At 43.0% G+C, this 26,052-nt stretch overlaps 2 protein-coding genes across 3 annotated transcripts in view; one reads left to right on the top strand and one right to left on the bottom strand.

Moving 5' to 3' along the window:
- Window positions 1–26,052, bottom strand: part of LOC127587820 (uncharacterized) — a 270,103-nt gene that overhangs the window by 116,769 nt on the left and 127,282 nt on the right. The gene's annotated exons all lie outside the window — the stretch shown is intronic.
- opcml (opioid binding protein/cell adhesion molecule-like) overlaps window positions 1–26,052 on the top strand; it is a 162,877-nt gene that overhangs the window by 76,788 nt on the left and 60,037 nt on the right. For both annotated transcript variants that reach the window (XR_007958862.1, XM_052046286.1), the window contains exon 3: window positions 15,666–15,791. Coding sequence is in view for 1 of the 2 variants with exons in the window: in XM_052046286.1 (XP_051902246.1) it covers window positions 15,666–15,791 (126 nt within the window). In the remaining variant the exon portion in view is untranslated. The remainder of the gene's footprint in view (window positions 1–15,665; window positions 15,792–26,052) is intronic.

The raw sequence follows: 26,052 nt of genomic DNA, 5'->3' as shown, positions 1-26,052 counted from the left end.
CTGTTGTTTGTCTGTGTGTCCTGCGATTGGCAAGCAGCTGGCTTCAAGGATACCCTGGCTCCTGCCCTAAGACAGCTGGGATAGACTCAAGCATGGCCACAACCCTCTCGTAAGGATAAACTGTTTGAATAATGGATGGACAGATGAAAACTCTGTCTGTCAATTCTGAAAAATCAGAATCATTCTGTGTCAAAATTGCCCCCAGCCCTGTGACACGTCATTGCCCCACATAAGAAATGAACCGTCAGCGTGGCTGAATTACTAAGTATTCAACAATTACATCAGTAATTCTCAATGTTGGGTAACTTAATTCCCAAAATGTAATACCATAATTTACGGACTGTAGGGCGCACCGGATTATAAACCACACTCACTATATTTTTAAAGGAAAAAACATTTTGTACACACACAAGCCACACCTGTCTGTAATCCCCAGGTGGGCATATTGTAAAATGAGATATTTGCAAAGAAAGACGTTACACAAAAAGAGGCTTCAAAATTTAATAACATACCTTAACTTGTCTTTCCAAATAATTCCTGAAGGCGGCCGCACCACAGCAGTAAAGCAGCACTGACATGGCTGGTTTAAAAAAACAAACAAACAAAATAAACGCACCGTTCCCTTTCGAGTAATGTTTTGTTTTAAAATGAAAAAATCCTCACTTGCCATAACACTCTGTCAACCGTTCCTTTATAAGGTTTCTACCATCCACGCTTTCGTGTCAACTTTCACGACAATGACTTGAAGGGAGGTTTTCGTTTGGCATATGTAACCACGTTAACAATATGACTGTTGTAGTGAATGCTGTCTCGTTTAATAAATGCCTCGTTTAATAATGGAGCACTGTTACTTGAAAAGGAGCGTTGGATAATGGGAATCTCTTGAGACTTGGACCACGAAGTGAAGGGAGACGAACTCCAAGCTGTGTTTATTCAGACCTGATGGATCAGCAATTGGCTTTGTAACCCGGCTTATATTAAGAGTAAAATATCATCGTTTGGGAATTTGAACAGTGCCGCACAGTGGGTCATGTGAAGATGTTTTGGTTGTTTTCAATGTGTTTTGGCCACATACAACTTGACAGAAAGTGCTCAGAAGCCACTACTGTATTCTATTTTTGTATACTTTTCTATTTGTCAGTCGAATATGAAATACAGTATCTCAGTCTTTTATTTTATTAATGCTGTACATTTTCTATGTTCAGTCAGGAATAAAGGCTTCATGAAAATTATTTTGTGTTGGTCAAGTCTGTCATAGACCCAGTCCCACAGCTTTCGGATTGCAGTCCGGTTGTTTTCACTGTGACACATGATAGCATCTCAGTATTACCTTTTCTGCTTAAGCGCTTTCGGGGGGCCGTTGGAAAAATCTTTAAGCAGGCCGCATCATGAAATGAGCCGCAGGGTTGAAAGCTTGTGACAAAAGCAGTGGCTGATATTATGGAAATTACGGTCTTTTTCATATTACAGAAAAAAAACCCCAAAAGTGCCTCAGTTTGGTTAAAAAAATTAATGTTACATTTGTTTTAATCTGAGCATAGCTTCATATCTTTTAACCTTCTGGGATATTGATCTGGTGAGTTAAGTCACATAGGGTGTTGTTAATTAGTTGCAGATACTTGGGTGGTGTTGTGAAATCAACAACAAGTGTTCTAGGAGGGCAACAATGAGACAACCACCAAAACAGGAATGGTTCTATATTTTTTCTCTCCTCACTTTTCTGACAGTTTTTCCACTACTGTTGCATTCGGCTCAGCCCAGTGTCATTACTGGTAGCATGAGGCCATGGAGTCTACAGCAGTTGCACAGACGTGTCCTCCAAGATGGCATGTCACTGTGTGCTATTTACTTTACTTTCAGCCAAAATGGGCATATTTATTTAAGCGTTCACATCAACGTGCTCCGCGGGCTCCGTTTTTTGCCGCTGTGGAGAGTGACATCATCTCAATGCATACAGAGCAACATGGCATTTGATACCATAACTTAGTGCGTAAAGGTACACGTAAAACAATGCTGAACAGAAGTCTTTGGAAATGTCATTAACTTGAATGGAAATGAGGCCAAAGAGGGCAAGCATTTGCCTCATTGGACGATCTCAGATCAAAATACTCCAAACTGCAGAAATGTTCTTCTTTCTCGATGGCTCCATGGTCTCCACAAATCGACACAAAGTGATAATTGGCATCCACAAACAGCACACAATCTCCTCTCCTCCGTTCAACACAAACACAGATGTGCTACAAGTTCTACATCGTGATGAGCAAAACGGCTGTCCGACACAGCCGCTGTGCCTCGTGATTTTTTTTTACAGTGATATGCGCACCAACACGGGAATTCACTTTATGGGTTCAACACATGTGCAAATGCATCGGGATTGCCCAACACAGGTCGATACCCACAACAGTGGGAAACAAAGTAGTTTCGGCAGCAGAGAAACAGTTTCTTGATGTGTATGACCGCTGGACGTTTGTACGGGTCCACGGGGAACAGTTTCAATCGAGCTTGGCTCATTGGGAACAAAACACGTGGCTCGTGCTCACATCAGCTTTACCCTTCAGCCAAAGACGATACACCACTCAAGGACTGACGAAACCTGTACAACAGTCCATCACATTATCCTCCTCCATAAGGTTGCTGATATGCACCAACCTTGACAGGTAATCCGCCACAACAGTGGCCTTGCCAGCACAATTTCACATTCATTCAAATCATAAATGAGAAGCAAAATGACAATTTCTTCTTCACAGTTTTAAATGCTGCTTTTAACTTAGGTTTGATTCTGTTTATGTTTTGATTATCTTTTGCATTTTATTTCATGAAACCGTAACAGTAATTTGTTTCACAAATGATTTCTCAGCCATGTAAGATGCTGACTATTGTGAAAAAATAAATAGACCGTTCTGAAGAGAGATTCTATGAACTACGAACACATCTTTGATGTATGACTTGTAGAAAAGGTGATAAAAAATGATTGAACTTCTGCTACACTTTTGGTGATTAATTGTGTCTAGTGGGCCAAAAACTGTTAACGTTTCTGAACACAGCCGTTCCCAGGCCAACCTGGGAGACAGTGCTTCTCCAATGTTCCTGGGTTGTCCCCAGGGACTCCTGCTGGTATGACATGCCGAAGACACCTCATCTTACCTCAGAGTAGCGGCTCTGCTCTGAGTCCCTACAAGCTCTCTAAGGGAGAGCCCGGACACCCTGCAGAGGAAACTCATTCCGGCCGCTTGTATCTGGGAATTTGTTCTTTCGGTCACGACCCACAGCTCATGACCATAAGTGAGGGTAGGAACGAAGAATGACTCGTAAATCGAGAGCTTTGCTTTTTGGCTCATCTCCTCCTTCACCATGACAGACCAATACAGAGTCCGCGTTACAGCAGATGCTGCACAGATATGCCTATGTATCTCGTGCTCTATTGCACCCTCACCTTTGAACAAGATCCCTCGACAGTGTACAGGTCATAGCTGCTTCGTCGAGGTCTGCTCATGAAGACAGTCCCGGCTTATCAGTCCTTGGCCGAGAAGGAGGGGGGTGGTGGTGGGGGCCCTGGATTCCATGCATACTTCCAACGGGAAACGGCCAGATAGCGCTGTTTGTTTTGGAGGGATGGCCGCCAACAATTTCAGACAGCCTTGAGTCCAGGGCCTGTATCTCTTCACTGGCGCTCATCAGCCTAATCCGCAATCTCTTTCCACAGCGCAGATTCCAACTTCTCCATGTTGTTGTCGATCGTACGAAGTCGCTCCAAAACCGCATCAATATTGCAGTTGAGCTCAGTCACCGCTTGAGTCTGAGTGTTGGACATTCGCGCCAAACAATCCAGAATGACCGGCAGCTTCTTCACTTCCAATAAAGCCGCTTCGAGATAGGTCGAGATAGCTGATGTAGTTTTGGTAGCAGGCTGCCCAAGAATTTAAGACAGCCTTGAGTCCGAGGCTTATGTCTCTTGAGTGGCGTCGATCAGCCAAATCCGTGATTTCAGTCAATATTTGAGCATGGATTCCAGTTTCTCCAAGTTCTTGACCATCTTGCAGAGACGCTCCAAAAGACCAAGAGTTTGTGGTTGAGCACAGTCTGAGTCTGAGTGTTGGACATCCGCACGATTCCATCCTTAGACCGGCAGCCTCTTCACTTCCAATGGAGCCCGTCGGTTGAATTTTGCGATAGAACAGAAAGCTGCCAACACCAAACAGCAGCATACCTGTTATCAAAAGGCCCATAATGTAGATGTCTTCCACATCTTCAATGGACAGTATTGACAAGCACACCATTCTCCACTTTCTCCATGGATCAAGGGCGTATCCGGCAGCAAATGTCCCCGGGGGGCAAGCAGGCTCCCCACTGCCTGCTCTTTTCGTCGAAAAAATGTTGTCGATTACATCGAGAGACCAGCCAACTAATTCCATGGTTAGTTCTTCACAAACAACAGTCAGCAATTCGTACCCTCACCCTAAGGTGGAGAGAGGCTACCCTCTTGTCCACCGGAGTGAAATCTATTGTGGGGCAATAAGTATGCTCACACCTGCTCTGCACCTCTCACCCTGGGAACTTACAGAGTGGAAGAGAGTCCAACCTCTGTCGAGAGGACTTTTTCTGAAGCCCAAGTTGCGTGTGGAGGTGATTCCGACTACATCCAACTCACTGCCTTACACATCAGCTCGGGGTCCTTCCCTGCCAGATAGGTGATATCTCACGTATTCACTGATGGTTGCTGAGTAATTCCAAAGAGTACCGGAGGAAGAAAAGACTTACTTATCTGCTGTATCGGGAACCCACTTTTTATTTAAAAAAATACATATATAATTGGGTAAAATCATGTTTTATTTACGAGCGCCTTTGTTGGTCATTAAGGGCGCTTCTTTGTTTGGTCACATTTTGTTCATGCCACAGCCCATGGAGTCGAACAGCTCAAGAGTAGTCGGCTTTCCCCACACACATGAAGATTTTTGGTCAAAGATATTGAACATGTTTCATTGTTATGGCCGTAGGTTTGATTGTTTCCCTACAATAGGATGCTTGTTTTAATTTCTCATTAGTCGTGAATTCAGCTGAGTAAATTAAATTAAATCAGCCAGAAGAAAGATCAGCAAGCTTGAGCAAATAATAACGCTGACTGCAAATTGCGCATCAAAAGTCTTGTTACTCTACCTTGCTTACTTATGAGAGAGGGGGGGGAAAAGAGCATATATACTGTTAATGTTATTGGGACTCACAAAACACAAAAACATAATCCGACATCAACATTGCAACCAATTATATTGTTGCACATAAACGGACTGGTTTCTTCCTATTAAAACTACAATAGTACTTTGAAGCATTTCCCCCACCCGTCCAAAAAATGCTCAAATTCAGGCAGGTTATAGTGCAATACTGATAGATGACATCACACTGGTAAACTTGTAAAACACAGATGATGGGCAAGGCAGCAAGATGGAATACTTAGCACAGTTGCCTTACAGAACGAACAAGAACATTGTAAGTTTAAACCCTGAACCATGCATTTCCGTGAGACTGGTGATGATGTCCACCGCTGTAAGTCAGATAGTCAACTCCGGTTTTCCTGCGATCGTGTAGAGAAGAAATCGTATCGAAAATAGTTGTAAGGTTCAATTTGTTTGGACTGCAAATTTGATTGTCAACTCATGTGTTCATGTAAATATATTGTTGAATAAGTGACAGAATTTTGAACATTAGTGATTCAGTTATGAAGCATTTTTTTGGTTATTGTTACTGTGTTGTCAAGTGTTTTTTTTTTTCTTTTGAGCCGCAGTGTCATGAATAAGAAACCAGAAACCGCCTTGATACCAGTTGAATCAAGAAATCAATATCAACTTGACTCAAAGTATGATAATTAATAAGTGTGGAGCTTTTTTCATGCTGATCACAAGATTTGCACATATCATCATACGCAAACATTTGTTTTCCCTTCCTTCAGCATGGGTGTGAGTACATCGGAGTGAATTTTGGAACATTTGAGACCGTATTCCAGATGAAAAAAACAATTGGACTGAAAGCTCGTCACTTCAAGCAGATGTCCCTGCTTCTACTTCTACAAAAACATTTTTTCTTAATTTTATTTTCATCCAAATACCAGATTACACAATAGAATTTTCAGTACGGTATCCGAATATCAAAATATTTGATTGTTGCAGCCCTAGTTCCGACACAATTGATGTGGTTCCGGGACAATAATAACAAAGGTGCCAACAATTCAAATGTTAAAGCCCATCATTCATTTGTCCGTGTCTGTAGTTTTTGGAATGAACAATGGATTTTTCCATTAGGAATCTGGGGCTCTGAAATGAAATTAAATTTAAACTCAAATTAAAAGGAAATGTGAACTCATAAAGACTCGCTTCATTCCTAGGAAACATAAAAGGGCAGCCTGGCACAGGTGATAACGCAACAGGTAGGTGCTGATGCTAAAATGTTAATTTAATTTACTCAGCCCGCCGAGACTATCTTAAAATGTCCTTGAGTAAGGATCAGATACATGATTTACTTCTGTTACTTTGCACGAAGGCCTCCACAATGTATTTGAATAAGGCAGTACAATAAATATTCCCATCCCCGGAATTCTATGGAAAGGAATATCCTTCAGCTGGAATAAAGACCTATGCATTAACATTTTGACTACGATATCACATGTTATCGGTACTTACGTATGTGGAAATTCCACTACCCGTAACCCAGATGGAGACGTCATGCCGCGGGAGCTTAAATACATCCAAGGCCCACCCGATGCTACGGAAAAGAGACGACTCTGAGAGGGTTTCACTTCGTAATTTACATTTATCCGATCCAAAACGACGACGTGTAAGTGAGTTTATATTGACGTGCATTTTACTGTACGTAAAAACCCAAATCTATGAGACTTTAAAAAACAAGGCATCGATTCTTGCCCGGTACGAACGTGGGAGTCTGTTTGCTCATAGGAAATTGCTTGTGGCTCGAGGGACGAGATTCAGCGAAATGATCGTGTGCTGGATCGTGCCCACTGTTGTTGCGCAAAAAACTTCCCGCTAACTGGGCCGCTAATTCGTGAGAAGGCTAGCTCCATAGCGAAATCTATGGGCATAGATGACTTCGAAGCATCCGGTGGCTGGCTGCAGAAGTTTGTTGCCCGGCATCAGTTGACCAATTCTGTCTTGTGTGGTGAGGGAGGGGAGGTAAAGAGTGAGACGGTGAGGGGGTGGAAAGAGAAGCTGCCAGGTCTCATTGAAGGATATTCAGCAAATTATATTTTTAACTGTGATGAGATCGGATTATTTTTCAGAACTCTGTCATCCCGCTCATATGTGAGTAAATGTGATTCTGCAAAGAATAGCAAACTTTCTAAAGACCGGCTTACCGTACTGTTGGCAAGTTCAATGGCTGGTGAAAAGTTGCGTCCATTGGTCATTGGAAAATCAGTAAACCCGCGGTGCTTTTCAAAAGACTATAAACAACAAATGAGAGTGACGTATGAAGTCAACCGCAAAGCTTGGATGACTTCAGAAATCTTTATGTAATGGTTGCATCAGCTAAATAACAAGATGGTCATCCAAAACCGAAAGATTCTATTGTTTATGGATAATTGTGGAGCCCACGTCCCAGCAACCTTGTCAAACAAAGATAATTTTCTCCCCACCAAACACAACATCTCACTTGCAGCCGATGGATGCTGGAGTCATCCAGAATGTCAAGCTGCAGTATCGTAAGAGCATGCTGAAAAGTATTTTGCTCAACATGGATGAGTGCCGCAAAGCAAGTGACCTTGTAAAAATAATCACTGTCAGGGATGCCATTGAATGGATAGAAACTGCTTGGATGAAATTAGAATCTTCTACCATTGGTAAATGCTTTGCCAAGTGTGGATTTTTACACACAGACACCATCACTCACGATGCTGAGGGGGAAGATATTGATGAGACTGACCATATTCCACTGCGTCAAATAATTCCTGGCCTGACAAACCAGGATCTTTTAAATGTGGACTGTGATTTGGCTGTCACAAAAGATTGCAAAGCAACAGAAATCACAGAATTGCTTGAGCAAACCACCAATGTGATTGAGTCTGAGGAAGATGATCTTCCCAGCTCAACTCCTGATGACAAGCCACCTTCCAGCAAGGAGGCAATGCGAATGGCAATAAAAGTCCTTCGCTACGCACAAGAATCACCAGACATCGGCGATGAACGGGACAGTTACTTGCAACTACCAAGAAAATTGTATGACACGCAGGCGAACATTCTCGTAAACCAAAGAATGCACGCAATAAAACAATCCTCCTTCTATCCTACAATCCTACAAGCTCTCCTTTTTCCTCTTTCTGTCCAAATATATATATTTTTCTAACAGATTATGTCTTTTTTCGTTCCACCCGGGTTTAGCCACCATATTTATAAAGAGATTTTTGATCTCTTTATATGTTGGATTTATTTTTACGATTTTATTGTCCATGTTTTGTTGTGTGTTCTGTTGTATTATTTTTGTTATGTTAATATGTTAAATGCTCTGTAAAGTGTTTTGTTACAGCTGCAGCTGTTGTGATAGTGCTTTATAAAAAATATGTGTAATGTATTATAATAATAAAGATAAGAATTGCCATTCATCAGGTGCCGACAGGTATGGCAGCCTCGGTTAGACGCTCCCTAGTATTATCCCTGTTTTTGTCATTTTCGCGACCTGAGCGGCTTACTTACACGAGGGAAAAGTTGCTTGTCATTTTTCACCAGCACATGAAAATCCAAAAGGTTTTTCGGAGCTAATCGCGAGCGGAGCGGCTCCGCTGTACGGAGCATGGAAACGCCGCCGGAGGAGGGGGAAGCGACCTGGCGTGCTAGTCAAGCTTCGGCGGCGTGGATTTCAAACCCCGCTCCCATCGATCCATCTGGCTAATCTACGATCTCTGCCAAACTAGATGGATGAACGGTCTTCTCCTCACAAAGACCAACAAAACCTTTGCACGTTCTGCTGTGCTCTGCTTCAATGAAACCTGACTCAGTGTCCGCCACCCAGATTCCGCGCTACAGCTACCCGGCTTCTGCCTTCTCCGAGCCGACTGCGACACGGAACTATCAGGGAAATCGAAAGGTGGTGGGATTTGCTTCTATATCAACGAAGAATGGTGCACTGATGTCACAAAGCCCGATGCACACTGCAGTCCGGACCTGGAGTCGCTGTCTTTAAACTGCAAGCCATTCTACTCGCCACGTGAGTTCACCTCCTTTTTACTAGTCGGTGTTTACATTGCGCCACAAGCTAACGCTAACACAACGATAGAAACGCTAGCTGAACAAGTAAACAAACTCGAACTAAAATACTCAGAGACACCCCTGATCATTTTGGGAGATTTTAATAGAGCACATCTTAACCGTGAACTTCCCAGATATAAGCAGCACATCGACTGTTTCACCAGAGAAGGCAACATTCTAGACCAGGGGTGGGCAATTATTTTCCCGGGGGGGCCAAATGAGAAGCAGAAAATACTGTGGAGGGCCGGCCCAAAAGTTAAAAATCTACTCCTCATTTCGATTTTGTTTCTATGTTGAAATAAGTTAATGACATTGTTTACAGAAGCTGATAAGAGTATGTATAATTTCTAGATAATGAAAGTGCAGTTATTTACAGAAAAATGATTTCTTCAGTGAAATTATGCAAAACAATTCTAATTGTGCAACACTTAAGATATCCTTTATTTGTCCCTCAATGGGAGACTCATGTCTTCGTTTGGATGCCATGATCGAGAGGATGTAAAAATGTTCGCAATTCCAGTAAAACTTGCTGCACTAAAGAGTCACTTGCACGTCGTCGTTTTGGAATCACTGATTGAAAATAGCGGCGCAGACACACTTATTCCGTATCGAGCGGAGTTACTTAATTTAGCGCGACTACTGCGGGCTTCCGTATCCCCCGTGTGCCCCTCCCTCCCTGTGCTCTGCAACTTCAAGTAACTGCGCCACCTGGCGTTGAAATGCCTGTCATTACAAGTCCAAATGAAATGAATACAATCATTTACATTAAACCTTATTGTGTACTCTGCCAACCATCGGTGGGCTGGATTAAAAAGACCAGAAATTTGCCCAGGTTTGTTCTAGACCACTTCTATACAACAATCAAAAATGCATCCAGATCAATCGCCCGTGCAGCATTGGGTCTTCCTGACCACAATTTAATACACTTAATACCAACATACAGACAGAAACTCTAATGTGTTAAACCGGTTGTTAAGACTGTGAAAAAATGGACAGATGAAGCAAAGCTAGCTCTACAAGAAAGCTTAGACTTGGGGCGTCTTTGAAAGTTCAACGGGCACACGGGATGAAAACACAGACACTGTAACATCATATATCAGTTTCTGTGAGGACGTGTGTACCAACGAAGTCCTTCCGCTCCTTCAACAATAACAAGCCATGGTTTACTCCCAAACTCATGCAACTCAGGAAAGAGAAAGAGGCCGCATTTGGAAGTGGAGATCGGGCACTGCACAAACACGCCCAAAACCAATTGACAAAGGAAATTAACATAGCTAAGAGAAGCTATGCACAGAGGCTGAAAAAAACAGTTCTCTGCTCACGACTCTGCATCTGTATGGAATGGCCTGAAAGGACTCACAAACGATAGAATTCTATCCCCCCAAACAGTGAACAATAAGGGTCTTGCTGATGAACTAAACATGTTTTTCTGCCGATTTGAAAAGGACACCCCCATTTCCCACACACACCCACCTCTACCAGAAATTACTCTAACAACCCCCACCACCACCACCACCACCACCCTCTTTTTCTCCACTACAGATCCACAAACAGGACGTGAGATGGCTCTTCAAGCCGCAGAAGATCATGAAAGATGTGGGCTCCGTCAAAGTGTCCCCCTCCTGCCTGAAAGTCTGCGCTGACCAGCTGGCTCCGGTCTTCACACAAATCTTCAACAGATCCCTGGAGCTGTGTGAGGTCCCATCCTGCTTCAAACAGTCTACCATCATCCCAGTTCCAAAGAAATCAGCAACATCGGAACTGAACGACTATAGGCCTGTCGCTCTGACGTCTGTGGTCATGAAGTCCTTTGAACGCCTTGTGCTGAACCACCCAAAGCTGGACCCTCTTTAGTTTACCTACCGGGCAAACGAGTCTGTGTAGGACGCAGTCAACATAGGTCTGCACTACATCCTCGAGCACCTCGACAGCACAGGGACCTACAAGGATCCTGTTTGTGGATTTCAGCTCTGCGTTCAACACCATCGTCCGGGAAACTCCTCACCCCCAAACTTCTCCAGCTCGGTGTGTACCCTACGATCTGCCAGTGGATCCTCAGCTTCCAGACGGGACGGACACAACAGGTGAGACTGGGAGGAACAAAATCATCAACACGCACCACTAGCACTTGAGCCCCACAGGGATGTGTCCTCCCTCCACTGCTCTTCTCACTCTACACAAACGATTGCACCTCAACAAGTCCAGCTGTCAAACTCATGAAGTTCGCAGACGACACGACGGTCATCGGTCTCATCAAAGACTGTGACGTGTCTGCGTACCGACAACAAGTGGAGCAGCTGGAGCTCTGGTGCAATCGACAACCTCGGGCTGAACACGCTCAAGACTGTAGAGATGATCGTGGACTTCAGGAAACATCCTTCTGCACAGTTGTCCCTCACACTATCCAACTGCCCTGTGTCAACCGTCGAGACCTTCAAGTTCCTGGGAATCACAGTCTCCCAGGACATGAAGTGGGAAGTCAACACCATCTCCATCCTGAAGAGGGCCCAGCAGAGGATGTACTTCCTGAGGCTGCAGAGGAAGCATGGCCTCCCACAGGAGCTACTACTCCAGTTCTACATGGCAGTCATCGAAACAATCCTGTGTTCTTCCATCACGGTTTGGTTTGGGGCCGCCACAAATAAAATCCGACTTCAACGGACAGTTAGGACGGCGGAAAAAAATCATTGGCACCGCCCTACCCACTCTTGAGAAATTGCACACTGCAAGAATCAAGACAAGGGCACGGAAAATCCTCCAGGATCCCCCGCACCCCGCCCACCACCTTTTCCAGGTACTCCCCTCAAGCAGGCGCTACAGATCCATGCGCACCAAATCCAGCAGACACTTAAACAGCTTATTCCCTCTCGCCATTAACTCCCTAAACAGTCACTGACACAGTCACTATTCTTGTACAACAAATACTGCTACTGGTCACTCTAAAATGGTTCAATGATTTTCTGCACCAACTGTACAACTGTCATAGTATTGTATTCTACCACTGATCACTTTAGCTCTGCTTGATACTTTGCACATTGTCTCACAGTTGTCACTGGGTGGTACCACCGCACTACGGTTCACTTACATTACAAAATGTCCTTCCATACCTATTTGCCATGTCCTTGTTTATGATGATACTAATGCAGCGTGTTATACCGGAGACAAATTCCTTATGTGTTCTACATACTCGGCCAATAAAGATGATTCTGATTCTGATTCATACTGTAAATAACAACAACAACAATTATAATAAGCAGTTTGTCTAACTTATGGATGGATGGATAATTTCCTCTCTGCGTTTTTGTAAGCTGAGCTTTTGGAAATGGTTGGCTTTCCAAAATCTGTTAGGCACCTTTGTGTAGAGCAAGAAAGCTGACCTATTGACTTTGTGCATCGTTTTTCAAAAAAAAACAATGTTGTAACGCAAGGGTGCCAATTTTTATATTTTTTAGAAACGTGCAGGCTTTTTAAGGCGCACGGTTCACCAAGTATTATACAAGTATTGTATATGGATCAATCAGAGGATTGATCCATATACAATACATAACATGGGGTAGGACTAGAAAGGACTTCTTAGTCCTTTGAACATATAATGGTGCTATATGATGCCTGTTTTCTTTTCCTTTTTTACTATTTTACTTACCGTTACTTTCTGTGAATTTATTACTGTCACTTCTTGCTTGGCTCTCGACGAAGGCAGACGCTTTTTTTAAAAGTCAATGTGGCGCCTGAGCCAAAAAGTTTGCCCACCCCTGATCTAGCGAGTACTCTCACTTTGGGGACAAGCGGGTAAGATCACACACACCACAATAGGAAGCGATTGGAGTGAACAATCCTGATTTCCCGCTGTTTTAGTGCAGCCCAAATAAAAACTGATAGATGGGCCGGGTCAGCACAAGATAGATTTATTAACATATCAGAACATATTAAACATAAACAGAACAAAAGTATTAACATGCTTTTTAATGGGAGCAGTCTGGTTGGAATCGTGTTGTCACAATTCTCAGAACAGATCTGAGGTGTTCATCACTCATCTGGGATCTGTGGGGTGCTTTGTTGGTGTTCATCACACTAAAAGTCTGTTCACACACATATGTCGAGCCAAACAACACCAGCATTCTCCGTGCCATAGTCTGGATGTTTGGAAATGTGGCTGCACTTAACGAAGCATAAAACTCATCCAGTTTCAGGAAGTGGAACTTGTCCTTTAACATCATGTCACATTGGAGATCTATCAGTTCCAACTGCAAGTCCTGTGGCACTGTCCAGGTCTTGTGAGAAGGGACATGACACCAGCTGAAGTGCCCTCTCAATTTTTCCAAAATCACAAAAGCGACGGCAGAATTCCTCATGCACGTCATCCAGTGATTTTCTGTATTTTTTCACATGTTGTTGAGGCCTACTTTAACGTAGCCGGTGTGGGGAAATTAGCTAATGACTTGGCTGACATTTGCTTCAAAAATAAAATCAGCTTGCTTTTGAAGGCTTTGACGTTTGCTTGCATTTCATGTACAATCTGTTTTTCCCTTGGAGCTTCATATTCAGTTAGTTCATATGTGTCAGTATGTCCACAGTAAAAGCAAAATCACAAAGCCGATCTGTGTCATTCAGCTCAGGAAATTTGTCACTGTTCTCAAATTGCTCTAAAAATGAAATAATCTCCCGTTTGAGCTCGCACACACGTTGACATACTTTCCCCAACTTAACCAGCGGATATTAGAATGGTACAATAAGTCCGTGCAATCAGTGTCAGCTTCTTCAAGGAATTGAATAAATTGACGATGGTGAAGTTCCCTCGCGCGAATAAAATTGACAAGTTTCACAACTGGCTTCACTACGTGGTCAAGCTGCAGCACGGACTTTAACACAGTGCTTCGTGGTGAATTATGCAATGTAGGAAAATTACCTCCTGCTCAGGGTTGTCCTCTTTCTCCCTGTCCTGAACTCTCTTCAGCATCCCGATATTTTTTCCTGTCAGATTCGGCGATCTGTCTGTGGTAACGTTGGTGAGCGTTCTCCAAGGTAATTTGTGCCACTGTATGACCGCTTGCTGGCTGTTGCTAGTTTGAATGTCAGTAAAAGAAATTGTCATCGTGCTTGCTTCTTGGATGGAAGTTGATCGAGTAAAGGTGTTTTGTTGAGCCTGCAAACTTGCTAGCAACCTGTCAGCGGTGGCTGTACGTTCTTGTGTTGAAAGTTTGCTGGCGTAATTAGCATGTTTAGTGGAAAAGTGACGGCTGATGTTGTATTCTTTTAAAACCGCAACAGTTTCTTGGCATATATGACCAACAGGATCGGACTTCGGTAAAAAGTATTTAGGCCTTCCTTCTTAAACACCCGGCACTCACTGTCGACTTTTCTTTTCTTTGACATTGCTGCAGATGGCTTGCGATCTAACCAGAAGAAGTAGAGCGCTCTCTCTCTTTCTCATTATTTCGGGGTACAGGCACTGCAAAATAAAGTCACACCGCCACCTAGTGTTGAACACCAGTCATTGCAAGTAAAAATGAAATAAATTGCGGGAATTTACATCAAACCTTGTACTGTATTCTGAACCAATCTTCGACGGGACGGATTAAAAAGCCCAACGGGCCGGATCTGGCCCGCGGGCCGTAGTTTGCCCATTTCTGCGCTAGATAGTCCAAACAATGATAACGTACCACGCTTTGCTCCTCCCCACCTGCCACACTTATGTAAGACTCTTCCCCAGTTGCCATCATGTGGAGAGCTCCTAAGTTAATTTGTTGTCAAGTTCTCTGTCCAATTCTGTTTGCATGGCTGTCAAAAGAGGCGGTCGAGTGATTAGCATGTCAACCTCACAGTGCAGAGATGCAGGGTTCAATTCCGGCTCCGGCCTTCCTGTGTGGAGTTTGCATGTTCTCACTGTGCCTGCGTGGTGAAGGGCTTTATAATAATAATAATAATAATAATAATACATTTTATTTGTGGGCGCCTTTCTAGAAACTCAAGGACACCTTACAACAAGCAGTTAAAATCACGATACAATGTTAAAAACAACATCAAATAAGATAAGAAAAAATACAACAAAAATAAATAAATAAAAAATAATGGCTTTATCTTTGTGCTTTGTCTATGTGTGCCCTACGATTGGCTGGCAACCAGTTCAGGGTGTGCCCTGCCGACGGCTGAGATAGGCTACAGCATGCCCTGCAATCCTTGTGAGGATAAGCGGATCGGAAAATTGATGGATGGCTGTCAAAAGACCATTTTACGAATTATCCTAATAAAGGAAGTCAGTCATGTGTCACTGAATTTATCATCTAGTGCGGGCTAATTGAGTCCCAAACCAGCAGTTATTTTCAACCTCATTTATGATTTTTTTTATTCATGTGGTTTAGAGTACCCATCGCTCACATGCCATTTCTTTCGTAGTCAGTCATAATTTGCCATTTCTCTTTTCAGTACCTGCCAGGATCACTAATATATCGAAGGACATCACAGTAAATGAAGGCAGCAACGTCAATCTGATGTGCTTTGCGATGGGTCGGCCAGTGGCGAGCATCACATGGAGACATCACTCCCCAAGAGGTACAATGCCATTCACAAATGCCTTATTTGTACTTAAGTTATAATGTTTTCCACACTCACGTAGGTGATACAGGCAGGGAACTAAAGATGTATCCTAATGAGGCTTGGGCATCTATGAACAGGAATCGAATGGACACAAGACTAAGATTACGGTTCTCCCAGAATCGTTCAGATTTTAAAATGTCAGTGCTCAATTTCTAGTTAGCTGCGCGGAAGAAGCATGAACAAAGAAGGACCTGTCTGTGTGTGGTGCAGGCCCCTCCCACTAACAAAGTCGCGGCACAGGTGCATGGCGGGGCTCGTACCCGCCGTCCTCTCCTCTTCCCAATCGGCCCCGTCGCCCAATTCCTATCAGGTGACCAAACAGGGTACACGCAGGTCGCAGCGGTGACTCAGGGTGTACACTGGGCTCTTCCCTCAGATATCCCCAACTGTGGCGTCACTCGCCATCCGCAGGTTCTGACATTAGTATCGGGTAGATCTAATAACAACATTGAGCCAACACGTTAAACTGGAAGTAAAGCAGTGAGTCAAATCACAAATGCAAAAGACAGCTAATATGTTGCTCGGATTTGGGCAAAGTACAGCCCAGGGGCCACATCAGCCCGCCTGCAATCTTTGTCCCGCCCTCACACTGACCATGAAGTCAAAATGTAAAATATGTGGCGCTTAGTTTTAAAGTTGTGCTTTTATTTTATTTGCACGCTTGTACACATCTATGACTTGTGCCTGCGGCGCTGCCAATTTAGCGACATTTTCCCATTATCTAGCAATTTTTCCAACCACTCAGCAACAAATTTTCCAAAAAAGAGACCATCAAAAATGACTGCGGTGGTCTGAATGTTCACAACATTCTTACTTCCTGCACAGTGGGGCAAGAGGACCAAGATTTGGCCTGCATGCAAAGTTACCATTTTATATACATGTCAAGATTATTTTTAGTCATCACACTATCATTATACATCACGTTCTATATTATATTTGGGACTCATGATGAGGAATTGCTCATATCAGCTGGCTGTTCATGCAAAAAATTGTTATTTTTCAAGTGTAATGATGTAATTTTAATGAACACTGGTCGTTTTGTTTAGTTTTTATTTCCAAATAATAACACATACCATGGGCGGCCCGGTAGTCCAGTGGTTAGCACGTTGGCTTCACAGTGCAGAGGTACCGGGTTCGATTCCAGCTCCGGCCTCCCTGTGTGGAGTTTGCATGTTCTCCCCGGGCCTGCGTGGGTTTTCTCCGGGTGCTCCGGTTTCCTCCCACATTCCAAAAATATGCATGGCAGGCTGATTGAACGCTCTAAATTGTCCCTAGGTGTGAGTGTGAGCGTAGATGGTTGTTCGTCTCTGTGTGCTATGCGATTGGCTGGCAACCGATTCAGGGTGTCCCCCGCCTACTGCCCGGAGACAGCTGGGATAGGCTCCAGCACCCCCCGTGACCCTAGTGAGCATCAAGCGGTTAGGAAGATGAATGAATGAATGAACACATACCATATTTACATATGTGGCAATTTATTGAAAGAAGCTTTTTTCTAAATCAATTAAAAATATACACAAAGTTGAAATTAGAATGTTGACTTGGCAAACGTTCCAGTTTCTCATGTGGCCCTTTTGCAAAATTGCTTGCCCATCCCTGATTTGTCTTGTAGCATATACAGCATTCACATCCATTTATAGGCTATACATACACACCCCATCGGGTGCTTGCATTCAATACATTTCCTTGCTTGCCCCTCAAATGCAGCTTTGTGTTTGTCATCTATATTTTTTCTTCCTGAAGAAAAGCAACACTAAGTTAGCCCATCGATCGATGTTCAGTAGCATGCTCCAAGTAACTGCTATATTATTGTATTTTTCACGAGGTTCTCAAAAATAAAGCACTCATGGAAAATCAATACACTAGTTAAAACACCCCTTTGAGTTACTCATAGTAACAGCAAAAAGTACAATAACTCTGGCTTGCTTCATCCGTTTTGTTTTTAGTTTAGGTTTGTTTTTTTTAAGAATTGGAATCAAGAATTGTGAGGACCGGAATCGGAACCAAAATTATTCACATTCAAACAATACACAACCGTAATCTTAATTTTAAAATAATCTACTATCTTTGCTTCAAATCCATGCTGAGCATTTAGTCCGAGTATATTTTCAGGTATATTTTATTTATTACATAAGAGGGGAACATCTCTGTAACTATGGGGGTGGTTGTAACACGAACCAAAGCTTTGTGGCCAGTTGCATGGCCTTTCCGCTAATCCTGTATGGCAATTTCCTTGAGCACACACTGCAGAAGCTAAAACCTTGCCCACCGTCAATCTTTCATTTTTTTAAAACCCTTTCTCAATTAATGCTTTTTTTTTCACCGTGTCCAGTGATGAAAGTCCTCCTGATTTTCCCGGAATTCCGATTTTCACATTTTCATGAAAGTTCCTCTGGAAAATTGAGCAAAAATTGCCTAAAACTAATCTGGATATTAGTTGAAAACATTGAACGAGCACGCGTTTGAGTTCGTTGTTTTGCTTGTCGTGATACCACTCAAGCGAAGCGCGCCTCAGGCGTAGAAAAAAAAAAGTAGTGTGTTTCCAGTAACTCGACCGACCAAGAATTTCTACGTCGAAAAAAAACTTTACGGTCGACTTTTTTTTTTCAAACAACCCTCTACATTTTTGTGCAGAGGGTTTACATCGGTGCAAACTCTCCCAATATTCAAGTTGAGCGCGTGCGTCATTTGCCCTGTCGTCTGTCAACAACATTGAAACATGGCGGCGGCCGCGATCTGCGATGACAGTTTAAACCGTGTTTTCTGTATTACAACTGCATGCTCTCACCGCAATGTTAAGAAAATAGCATCCATTAATGTATCGAGAAAAAAAACAGCGAACTATTTGATGAACACCACGGGCCGAGTAAACACTGAGGGCGGGGGAGGACGCCGGCGGAAACGGGAAGAAAACTAAATTGGTGGCGGCGGCGCCGGCTGCGGAGCAGCGGGTTCAATGTCTTCTTCTTTTGTTTAATGGTGATTTTGTTTACATTTTTGATGAAAAAAAAGATTTAAAAAAAAAACTTTGTCCGACCTGCCGACCCTATGCTGAAATTTCATGTTACCGGAAACACACTACTTTTTTTTCTACGCCTCATCACTTAATAATCCACTGATCTCTGCTGTGTGTGCCTCAGCACGAACATGTACGCACGCGCGTGTCTTTGCGTGATCGGCCAGGTACGGCCCCAGCGCAATGATGTTGCAAACAGGTAGACAGGCATGCTGACATACGTGCAATAGATGTCAGTTAAATCATTTTCTATATATCAAAATATTTTCCGGAATTTTCAGGAAAGTCCGCTTTCGTCTCTGCATGTCTAATACCTACACGATATACAGTAAATCGGGTGCGTGGATTTGTCATCACCCTAACACTAGACAAGAGCAGCTCTCCTCCACCTCTGATTTCCAAGCACCTGGTGGATGGACTACTACTTTTCCTACTTATATAAAGTACAGCAATCGTCCCCAACCCTGGGGCCCTGGGCCGGTAGAGGTCCCTGGGTCATTTGGTACCGGGCCATGCAGAAAGAATACATAACTTACTTTACTTCCATTTTATTTATTTTTGAATTGAAAGATGTTTTGTTTTGAAAACTTGCCGGATTCTCTCTTACCTTCCTCTACAGCAGGGGTGGCCAACCAGTGAGAGACGAAGAGCCAATTTCTTTAGTGTGTTACTGCAAAGAGCCACATCATACCCTTCCTCGCCCGTGCACACGCACCCAGACACACACGTTTTTGGCCAAAGATCGACTTTTGAAGCGACCCACTTCACACGAACGACCCGATCGCGCACGTGCAAGCATACACACACTCGCACGTACGCACTCACGCGGGTGCCCACGAGTGCACTCGCGCACATATGCACGACCACCACGATGAGCAACAGTCGGGACGGGCCGAAAATGAATGAAAGCTAAAGATACAAACAAATGTTTTTTTTTTCCCCCACCCGTATCCTCCTCCCACCCCTTGCGGTCTATTTGGGACCAGTTCGCTGGCTCACGGTCGATTCTGATCGACGTATTGGGCACCCCTGCCTTAAAATGAGAGGTAACTTGCTGACTAGCTTAGCGCTTACAGGGGTTGTTTGCGCATGAGCGATGATGCAGTCATCTGATTGGTTGTCCTCCATGTCAATCAAGTATTGGGATTGATGATAGGCTAATGTAGTACTCTCTGTGTATTTAGCACCTTCGTTTGAATGGCATCACCACTTCCAATGCCTGTCGTGTGAAAGCCCGGGAGCCGCATTGAACCAGTATGCGGCTCACGAGCCGCGGGTTGGTCTACAGCAGGGGTGCCCATTAGGTAGATCCTGATCCACCGGTAGATCTAAGACAGGTCCCAAGTAGATCCGACGAGTGTAGAGAAGAAAAAAACAACCATTTTTGTGTCTTTGTACATCTCAGTAATATATTTTTTGTGTTAATATACACTGCACACTAATAATCTCATCAGTCTCATTTTCACAAAAAAATATTTAAAAAATTAAATAAAACAGGTAAACGTTAAATTTAAATTAAATTATTTTTTTTTTTCCCAAGATGGCGCCCAAGTAGGCAGCCTTCGGCAAGTGCTCTTCAAGAGCCTTGCTTTTTTGTTCTTTTTTGCTGTTTTTGTCTTTTGTTTTGTCACATGTTGTTTGTTGTTTCATCGTGTTGACCTGATATGGACTGTTTTCAGCGCTTTTTGGCCACGACATTCGTCAAAGAAGCAGTATCTGTGCTTGGTGGTTGCGCCTTCTCGGCAGCACGCCTGTACCAGCACAGATTTTGATTGGGAGGAATGTCGGCGCCATTGACTGTCGGTGCTGGACAGACCTGGGGCGCTTGTGTTTTTTGCGCCAGTAATGGGAAGCATTTTTCACAACCCCGTTTTGTTCAGTGGCTATGTCGGCGCTGTTGTACAGTCGGCGTTGGTGCGGCTGGATGAAAGTGCTTCCCTGGGCGCTCCTAGATTCCTATTCTTTGCTCGTGCCCTCTGTGAATTGAACACGAAGCAAACTCTGAATGAGAATCATAACGATAAAAGATAGAGCGCAACAGGTCTGATCACAAGTTGCATTTGCAAACTGCTGAGCGCTAACAACTTCCGGTGATGTAATCACGCGCCACTGTAAATACAATACATGCTGATTTATATAGCGCTTTCACAACAGCGGCAGCTGTAACAAAGCGCTTTACAAAACAGTTAACATAAAGTAAAATAATAAACACAACACATAACATAAAACACGGACAGTCGTGCAGTCCTAACCACTTTTTCGTCACACGCTTTGTTGTTTGAAGCGGTTTGAGATAAAAGAGGAGAGAATCAAAGTGTCCTTTAACCACTGGATCAGAGACGTCATGCTCAAAATGTGCACATGTCGGCTACAAGCTAAGTTTCAAAGTCAACAAGAAGCTGTAGCATCCATTGACGAAAAAAGAGATTGGTTCACTTCTCCTGTCCCATGGAAATCCATTTCAATTGCAAGCGGCGACTCACGGTTCCAAATACGCATCGGCGCTCTGCACCAACGCTCCTCTCTCCTCATCCTCAACTTCAGCGGCCATCAATCCAGCCGCACCAACGCCAACTGTCCATCAGCGCTGACATAGCCACTGAACAAATCGGGGTTGTGAAAAATGCTGCCCATTACTGGCGCAAAAAACACAAGCGCCCCAGGTCTGTCCAGCACCGACAGTCAATGGAGCCGACATTCCTCCCAATCAAAATCTGTGCTGGTACAGGCGTGCTGCCGAGAAGGCGCAACCACCAAGCACAGATACTGCTCCTTTGACGAATGTCATGGCCAAAAAGCGCTGAAAACAGTCCATATCAGGTCCACACAATGAAACAACAAACAACATGTGACAAAACAAAAGACAAAAACAGCAAAAAAGAACAAAAAAGCAAGGCTCTTGAAGAGCACTTGCCGAAGGCTGCCTACTCGGGCGCCATCTTGGGGAAAAAAAAAAACACAGAAAACTGTCTGGAGTCCTACTTAAAATACTGATTTATCTCAATGTGAGATTCCCATGCACCATGCACACTCTGCATATAAAGCAAATAGGATTGTATATATGGTGAGTCGTATTTTTCATGCACTTTGTATTTGCGATACCTTAATTTGAAGGCACGTTTAAACGTTACCATAGGACAGATATGTTTGTGTTTATTATTATGTTTAGAAATACCACAGATTTCATGCAGGTCATATCATATTATTTTGTTGTATTTATCCGGCCTTACAGGCCGATCTCGAAAATATTAAACCAGTCCGTGGGGCAAAAAAGGTTGGGGGCCAATGACGAACAGTGAGCGCACATTCTATATGGAGGGTGGGTTTAAAAAAAAAATAATAATAATCTGATTTTTTTTAAGCCATGCAAATGTCAGCAATAATTCTAAAACTTCAGAAAGAAGTTATGTCAAACACAGTTGCTGCAGAATTAGCTTTGTGTGATCCTCCTACACAATGCCTGTGAAAAACTGTGTTCCACATTAAACAGTTCTGACACTTGTTCATATAATTTTCAGGGTGAGGAATAAACCGTGACGAGAAGCAAAATATAAACAAATAATGACATTACTTATCGTGAATAGTGCCAAGTTTTAACCTATTAATGAGGCCTATTGAGGGCAATCATACTGTACCTAAAAGGGAATGAGAGTTTTTGAGTGTATAGTATTGAAAGTGGCCGCGCTGTATAAAATGCAGCCTTGCATGGATACAAGCCGAATCAATCGTGATTTGGCTGGCGACCTCAGTTGGTTTGCCTGGGTCTATTGTGCTGGGACCTTGCAGCCCTGAAGTAATGCTTGTGAATTTGAATGTGTGAGCAATCCTGTTCTAATTGTGTCAGCTCTGCACTACCCACTGAGTATAGTCGTATTAGTCATGAACTGAGCTGATATTCAGCCTTCGTCATGAATTCTTCATTTATCTGTTCCCATTATCTCCACAGCCCACTGGTTCTCTACCTCATCTACCTCTATCTTGTCATCGCTGTTACCCAATATTATGTTATCGCTTCACAAAAAAAAAAAAAGACCACTTAATTAACCCAGGATCAACCCAAGGGTGCCAACAGACAGACAGACAGAGAGACAAACACCGTGGATGGATGGATTCATTCATTCATTCATCTTCCGAACCGCTTGATCCTCACTAGGGTCGCGGGGGGTGCTGGAGCCTATCCCAGCTGTCTCGGGCAGTAGGCTAGATGGATGGATGGATGGATGATTGAGATTAAATTGTCACAGCAGCAGTATTCAAAATTACATCAAAATAAGAGCAAACAACAAAGTTAAAAGAAACAAACATACAAACAAACAACAACAGCAAAAAAAAAACTCCAAAAGCAGCATTTGAATGGGACCACAGGAAAATTGACGTCAAATTTAAAGAATAAAAGGGGACAGATTCAAGATGTTGCCTGTTGGTCCATTGCTAGTATAAATATAGTCCTAGCCATACAACAATGTATCTTAATGACACACACACACACACACACACACACACACACACACACGCACACATATTGTTTGTTTGCTTATTGTTTATTAAACATATAAAATATACAACACTGCAACAAGTTGGCAAAAAGTGAAAGCAAGCAAGATATAACAATAATAATAAATAAGGAAAAGAAAATTGTCATCACAAATTATATGTTCAGAGTAGGAAGAAGTAAAAAAATTATACAGTCCTACCCCTTGTTATATATGTGAATTAATCATTTTTCAATACAGAAAAAAGGAAAAAGTCTACATATCACCAAGTGCCTTTACCCATATGTTTACTATACTTATCATCTAATTATACAACCTTCAATTTATTTATACTCATTCTAACACCTTTATATGTCGATTTTCTCATTCATAACAGATACTACTTTTCATTTCATTCATCAATGTAATTCTGACGTATTTCTATATTTTACAAATTTATCAAATGTTATCAACTTAATTCTGATTTATGTAATTTTTTTGTACTACTCTCTTGAATTTATTTTTGAACTCAACAAGCGAGTTACTCATTTTCAGGTCCGTTCCAAAATTGTTCCACAGATTTACACCTGTTACAGATACACTCCTTTGCTTGATGTTTAGTTTGTGTTTTGGATTTTTTGTATAGGTCAGTACCCCTTAAATTATAACAGCTTTCTCGAATTTCTGGATGTTTGGGCAAAGGAGATGATTGTGTGCCTTGTACATTAATTGGGCGATTTTGAAGTCAACCAGGTTTTATTGCACCGTAGAGCGTTGTCTACATATATTGCAACCTCCCCTCCTTTTTTGTTTTCCCTATTTGTTGCAAATATTTCATATCCTTCAATTCTCATGTCACTTGTTTTTTCATTGTCAAGCCAAGTTTCTGATATGGCAATTATTTCAAATTTATTAAATTTAGTCAAGTATTCTTTACTTTTTGTGAAGTTTTTATTGAGTCTTCTACTGTTTAAGTGTATTATTGAAAGTGTATTTTCCAGTTCTACATTTATGTTAAATTCTTCATCCGTGTAATACTCGGAGTTTGTTGTGCTGTGATTATAATTGAAGAAATAATTGTCCGGGACCAAGTTGTTCTCAAGGTCGAATGTCTTTTCGTCAGCATAATCAAAGGTTTGGAAGTTCATGTGTTTGGTGTTTGTTTCCTTTTTCAGTAAAGGCAACGTTTTTTATCTTGTGGTGAACAGTTCTTAGAATGGATGTCGAAGTCGATCCTGTTGTGTTGGTGTACTGGTGCGAGGGTAGGCTACGAGTTTGTCATACCTCAAGTAGGCAATTTCCCCTTTGTCTCTTGCAGCGTTTAATTTTGTTCCCCTTTGTCTCTTGCAGCGTTTAATTTTGGGAGCAGTTCTTTTCTTTTTGACGCATGGCATCAGTGAGGTCTTCGTTGATGTAGATTTTGGTGCCTTTTATATATTTTGCTCTCTGTAGAATCCATGTCCTGTCCTTGTATTTCTCAAATTTTACCACAACTGGCCTCGGTCGAGGTCTCCCCAGTTCATGTCTTCCCGTGCAATGGGCTCTTTCGACCTCAATTGTCTCCTTTATTTGCAGTTGCTCCTTGAAGATTTTTGGACTTTTTGCTCCGTTTCAGTCCACGTTTCTCCTTGTATTTCCTCAATTCCATCAATTTCCAGGTTATTTCTTTTGGACTGTCCTTCCAAGTACTCCATCTTGTCAGTCAATATATATTTCAGTCAGCATGGTTTTACAATGATCGGTTTCCTTAGTTTGCTGTTTTTTGATCTCATCTACGTTCCTTTTGGGTGAAGCTGATGCTGATTTTTATTTCTTGCACTTGGAAATGCTATCTAGTCGTGTGTTTGTTGACTCAAGTATCATTTTGACGAATCCTTTAAAGTGTTCCTGCTGTTGTTGTTGCTGGAGTAGTTCATTTACTTGCAAGAGTGTTATCAATTCCCCGTCCTGCTTTGCATCTTGCTTTTGTTTGGGGTGGCATCTTACCGGGTTTTTTTTTGTTAGCCGGTTGTATGCTCGCTGGTGACGTGTCCAGTGGGTTTGTTGCCGACCCGGATGTCGCTGGCGTGGCAAGTGGTTTGTTGCGTCCCCGGGTTGAACTGCCGCGGCAGTCGAATGAACTTCGCTGCCGCTGCTGCTGGGCTCACCTTTCAGCCAGTTGGTGGTGGACTCCAGCTGTCCTCGCTGGACCCAACGGCTCGACCGCCGTCGAAGCTCCAGACCAACGCTCACGCTGACTCTTGCTTCCGCTGGCTCTCGCTCGCTTCTGCACACGAACGCTCACGCTGGCACTCGCTCTGATGTTGAATGAATGAAGCGGATCTCTCACTCCCTTCTTGGTCTCCAGAAGATTTAGTCAGGATCCCAACACCTGGTGTCTGTAGCATGGATGAAGTGGAGCTCTAGCTCCCTTCTTGGTCTCCAGAAGCTTCAGTTAAGATCACAACATTGGGTGTCTGTTGTATGGATAAAGTGGATCTCTCTGTCCCTTCTTGGTCTCCAGAAGGTTCAGTTAAAATCCCAACACTGGGTGTCTGTTGAATGAATGAAGCAGATCTCTCGCTCCCTTCTTGGTCTCCAGAAGGTTCAGTTAAGATCCCAACACTGGGTGTCTTTTGTAAGGATGAAGTGGATCTCTCACTCCCTTCTTAGTCTCTAGAAGGTTCAGTCAGGATCCGAACACTTGGTGGCTTTATAATCATTGATCCATTGTGCTTTTCAGCTAGGTTTG

This window comes from Hippocampus zosterae, chromosome 16, assembly GCF_025434085.1.
Source record: "Hippocampus zosterae strain Florida chromosome 16, ASM2543408v3, whole genome shotgun sequence".
Taxonomy (NCBI): Eukaryota; Metazoa; Chordata; class Actinopteri; order Syngnathiformes; family Syngnathidae; genus Hippocampus; species Hippocampus zosterae.
The sequence above is the reverse complement of the archived record's forward strand: the minus strand, read 5'-3'. Positions and strand labels throughout refer to the sequence as shown.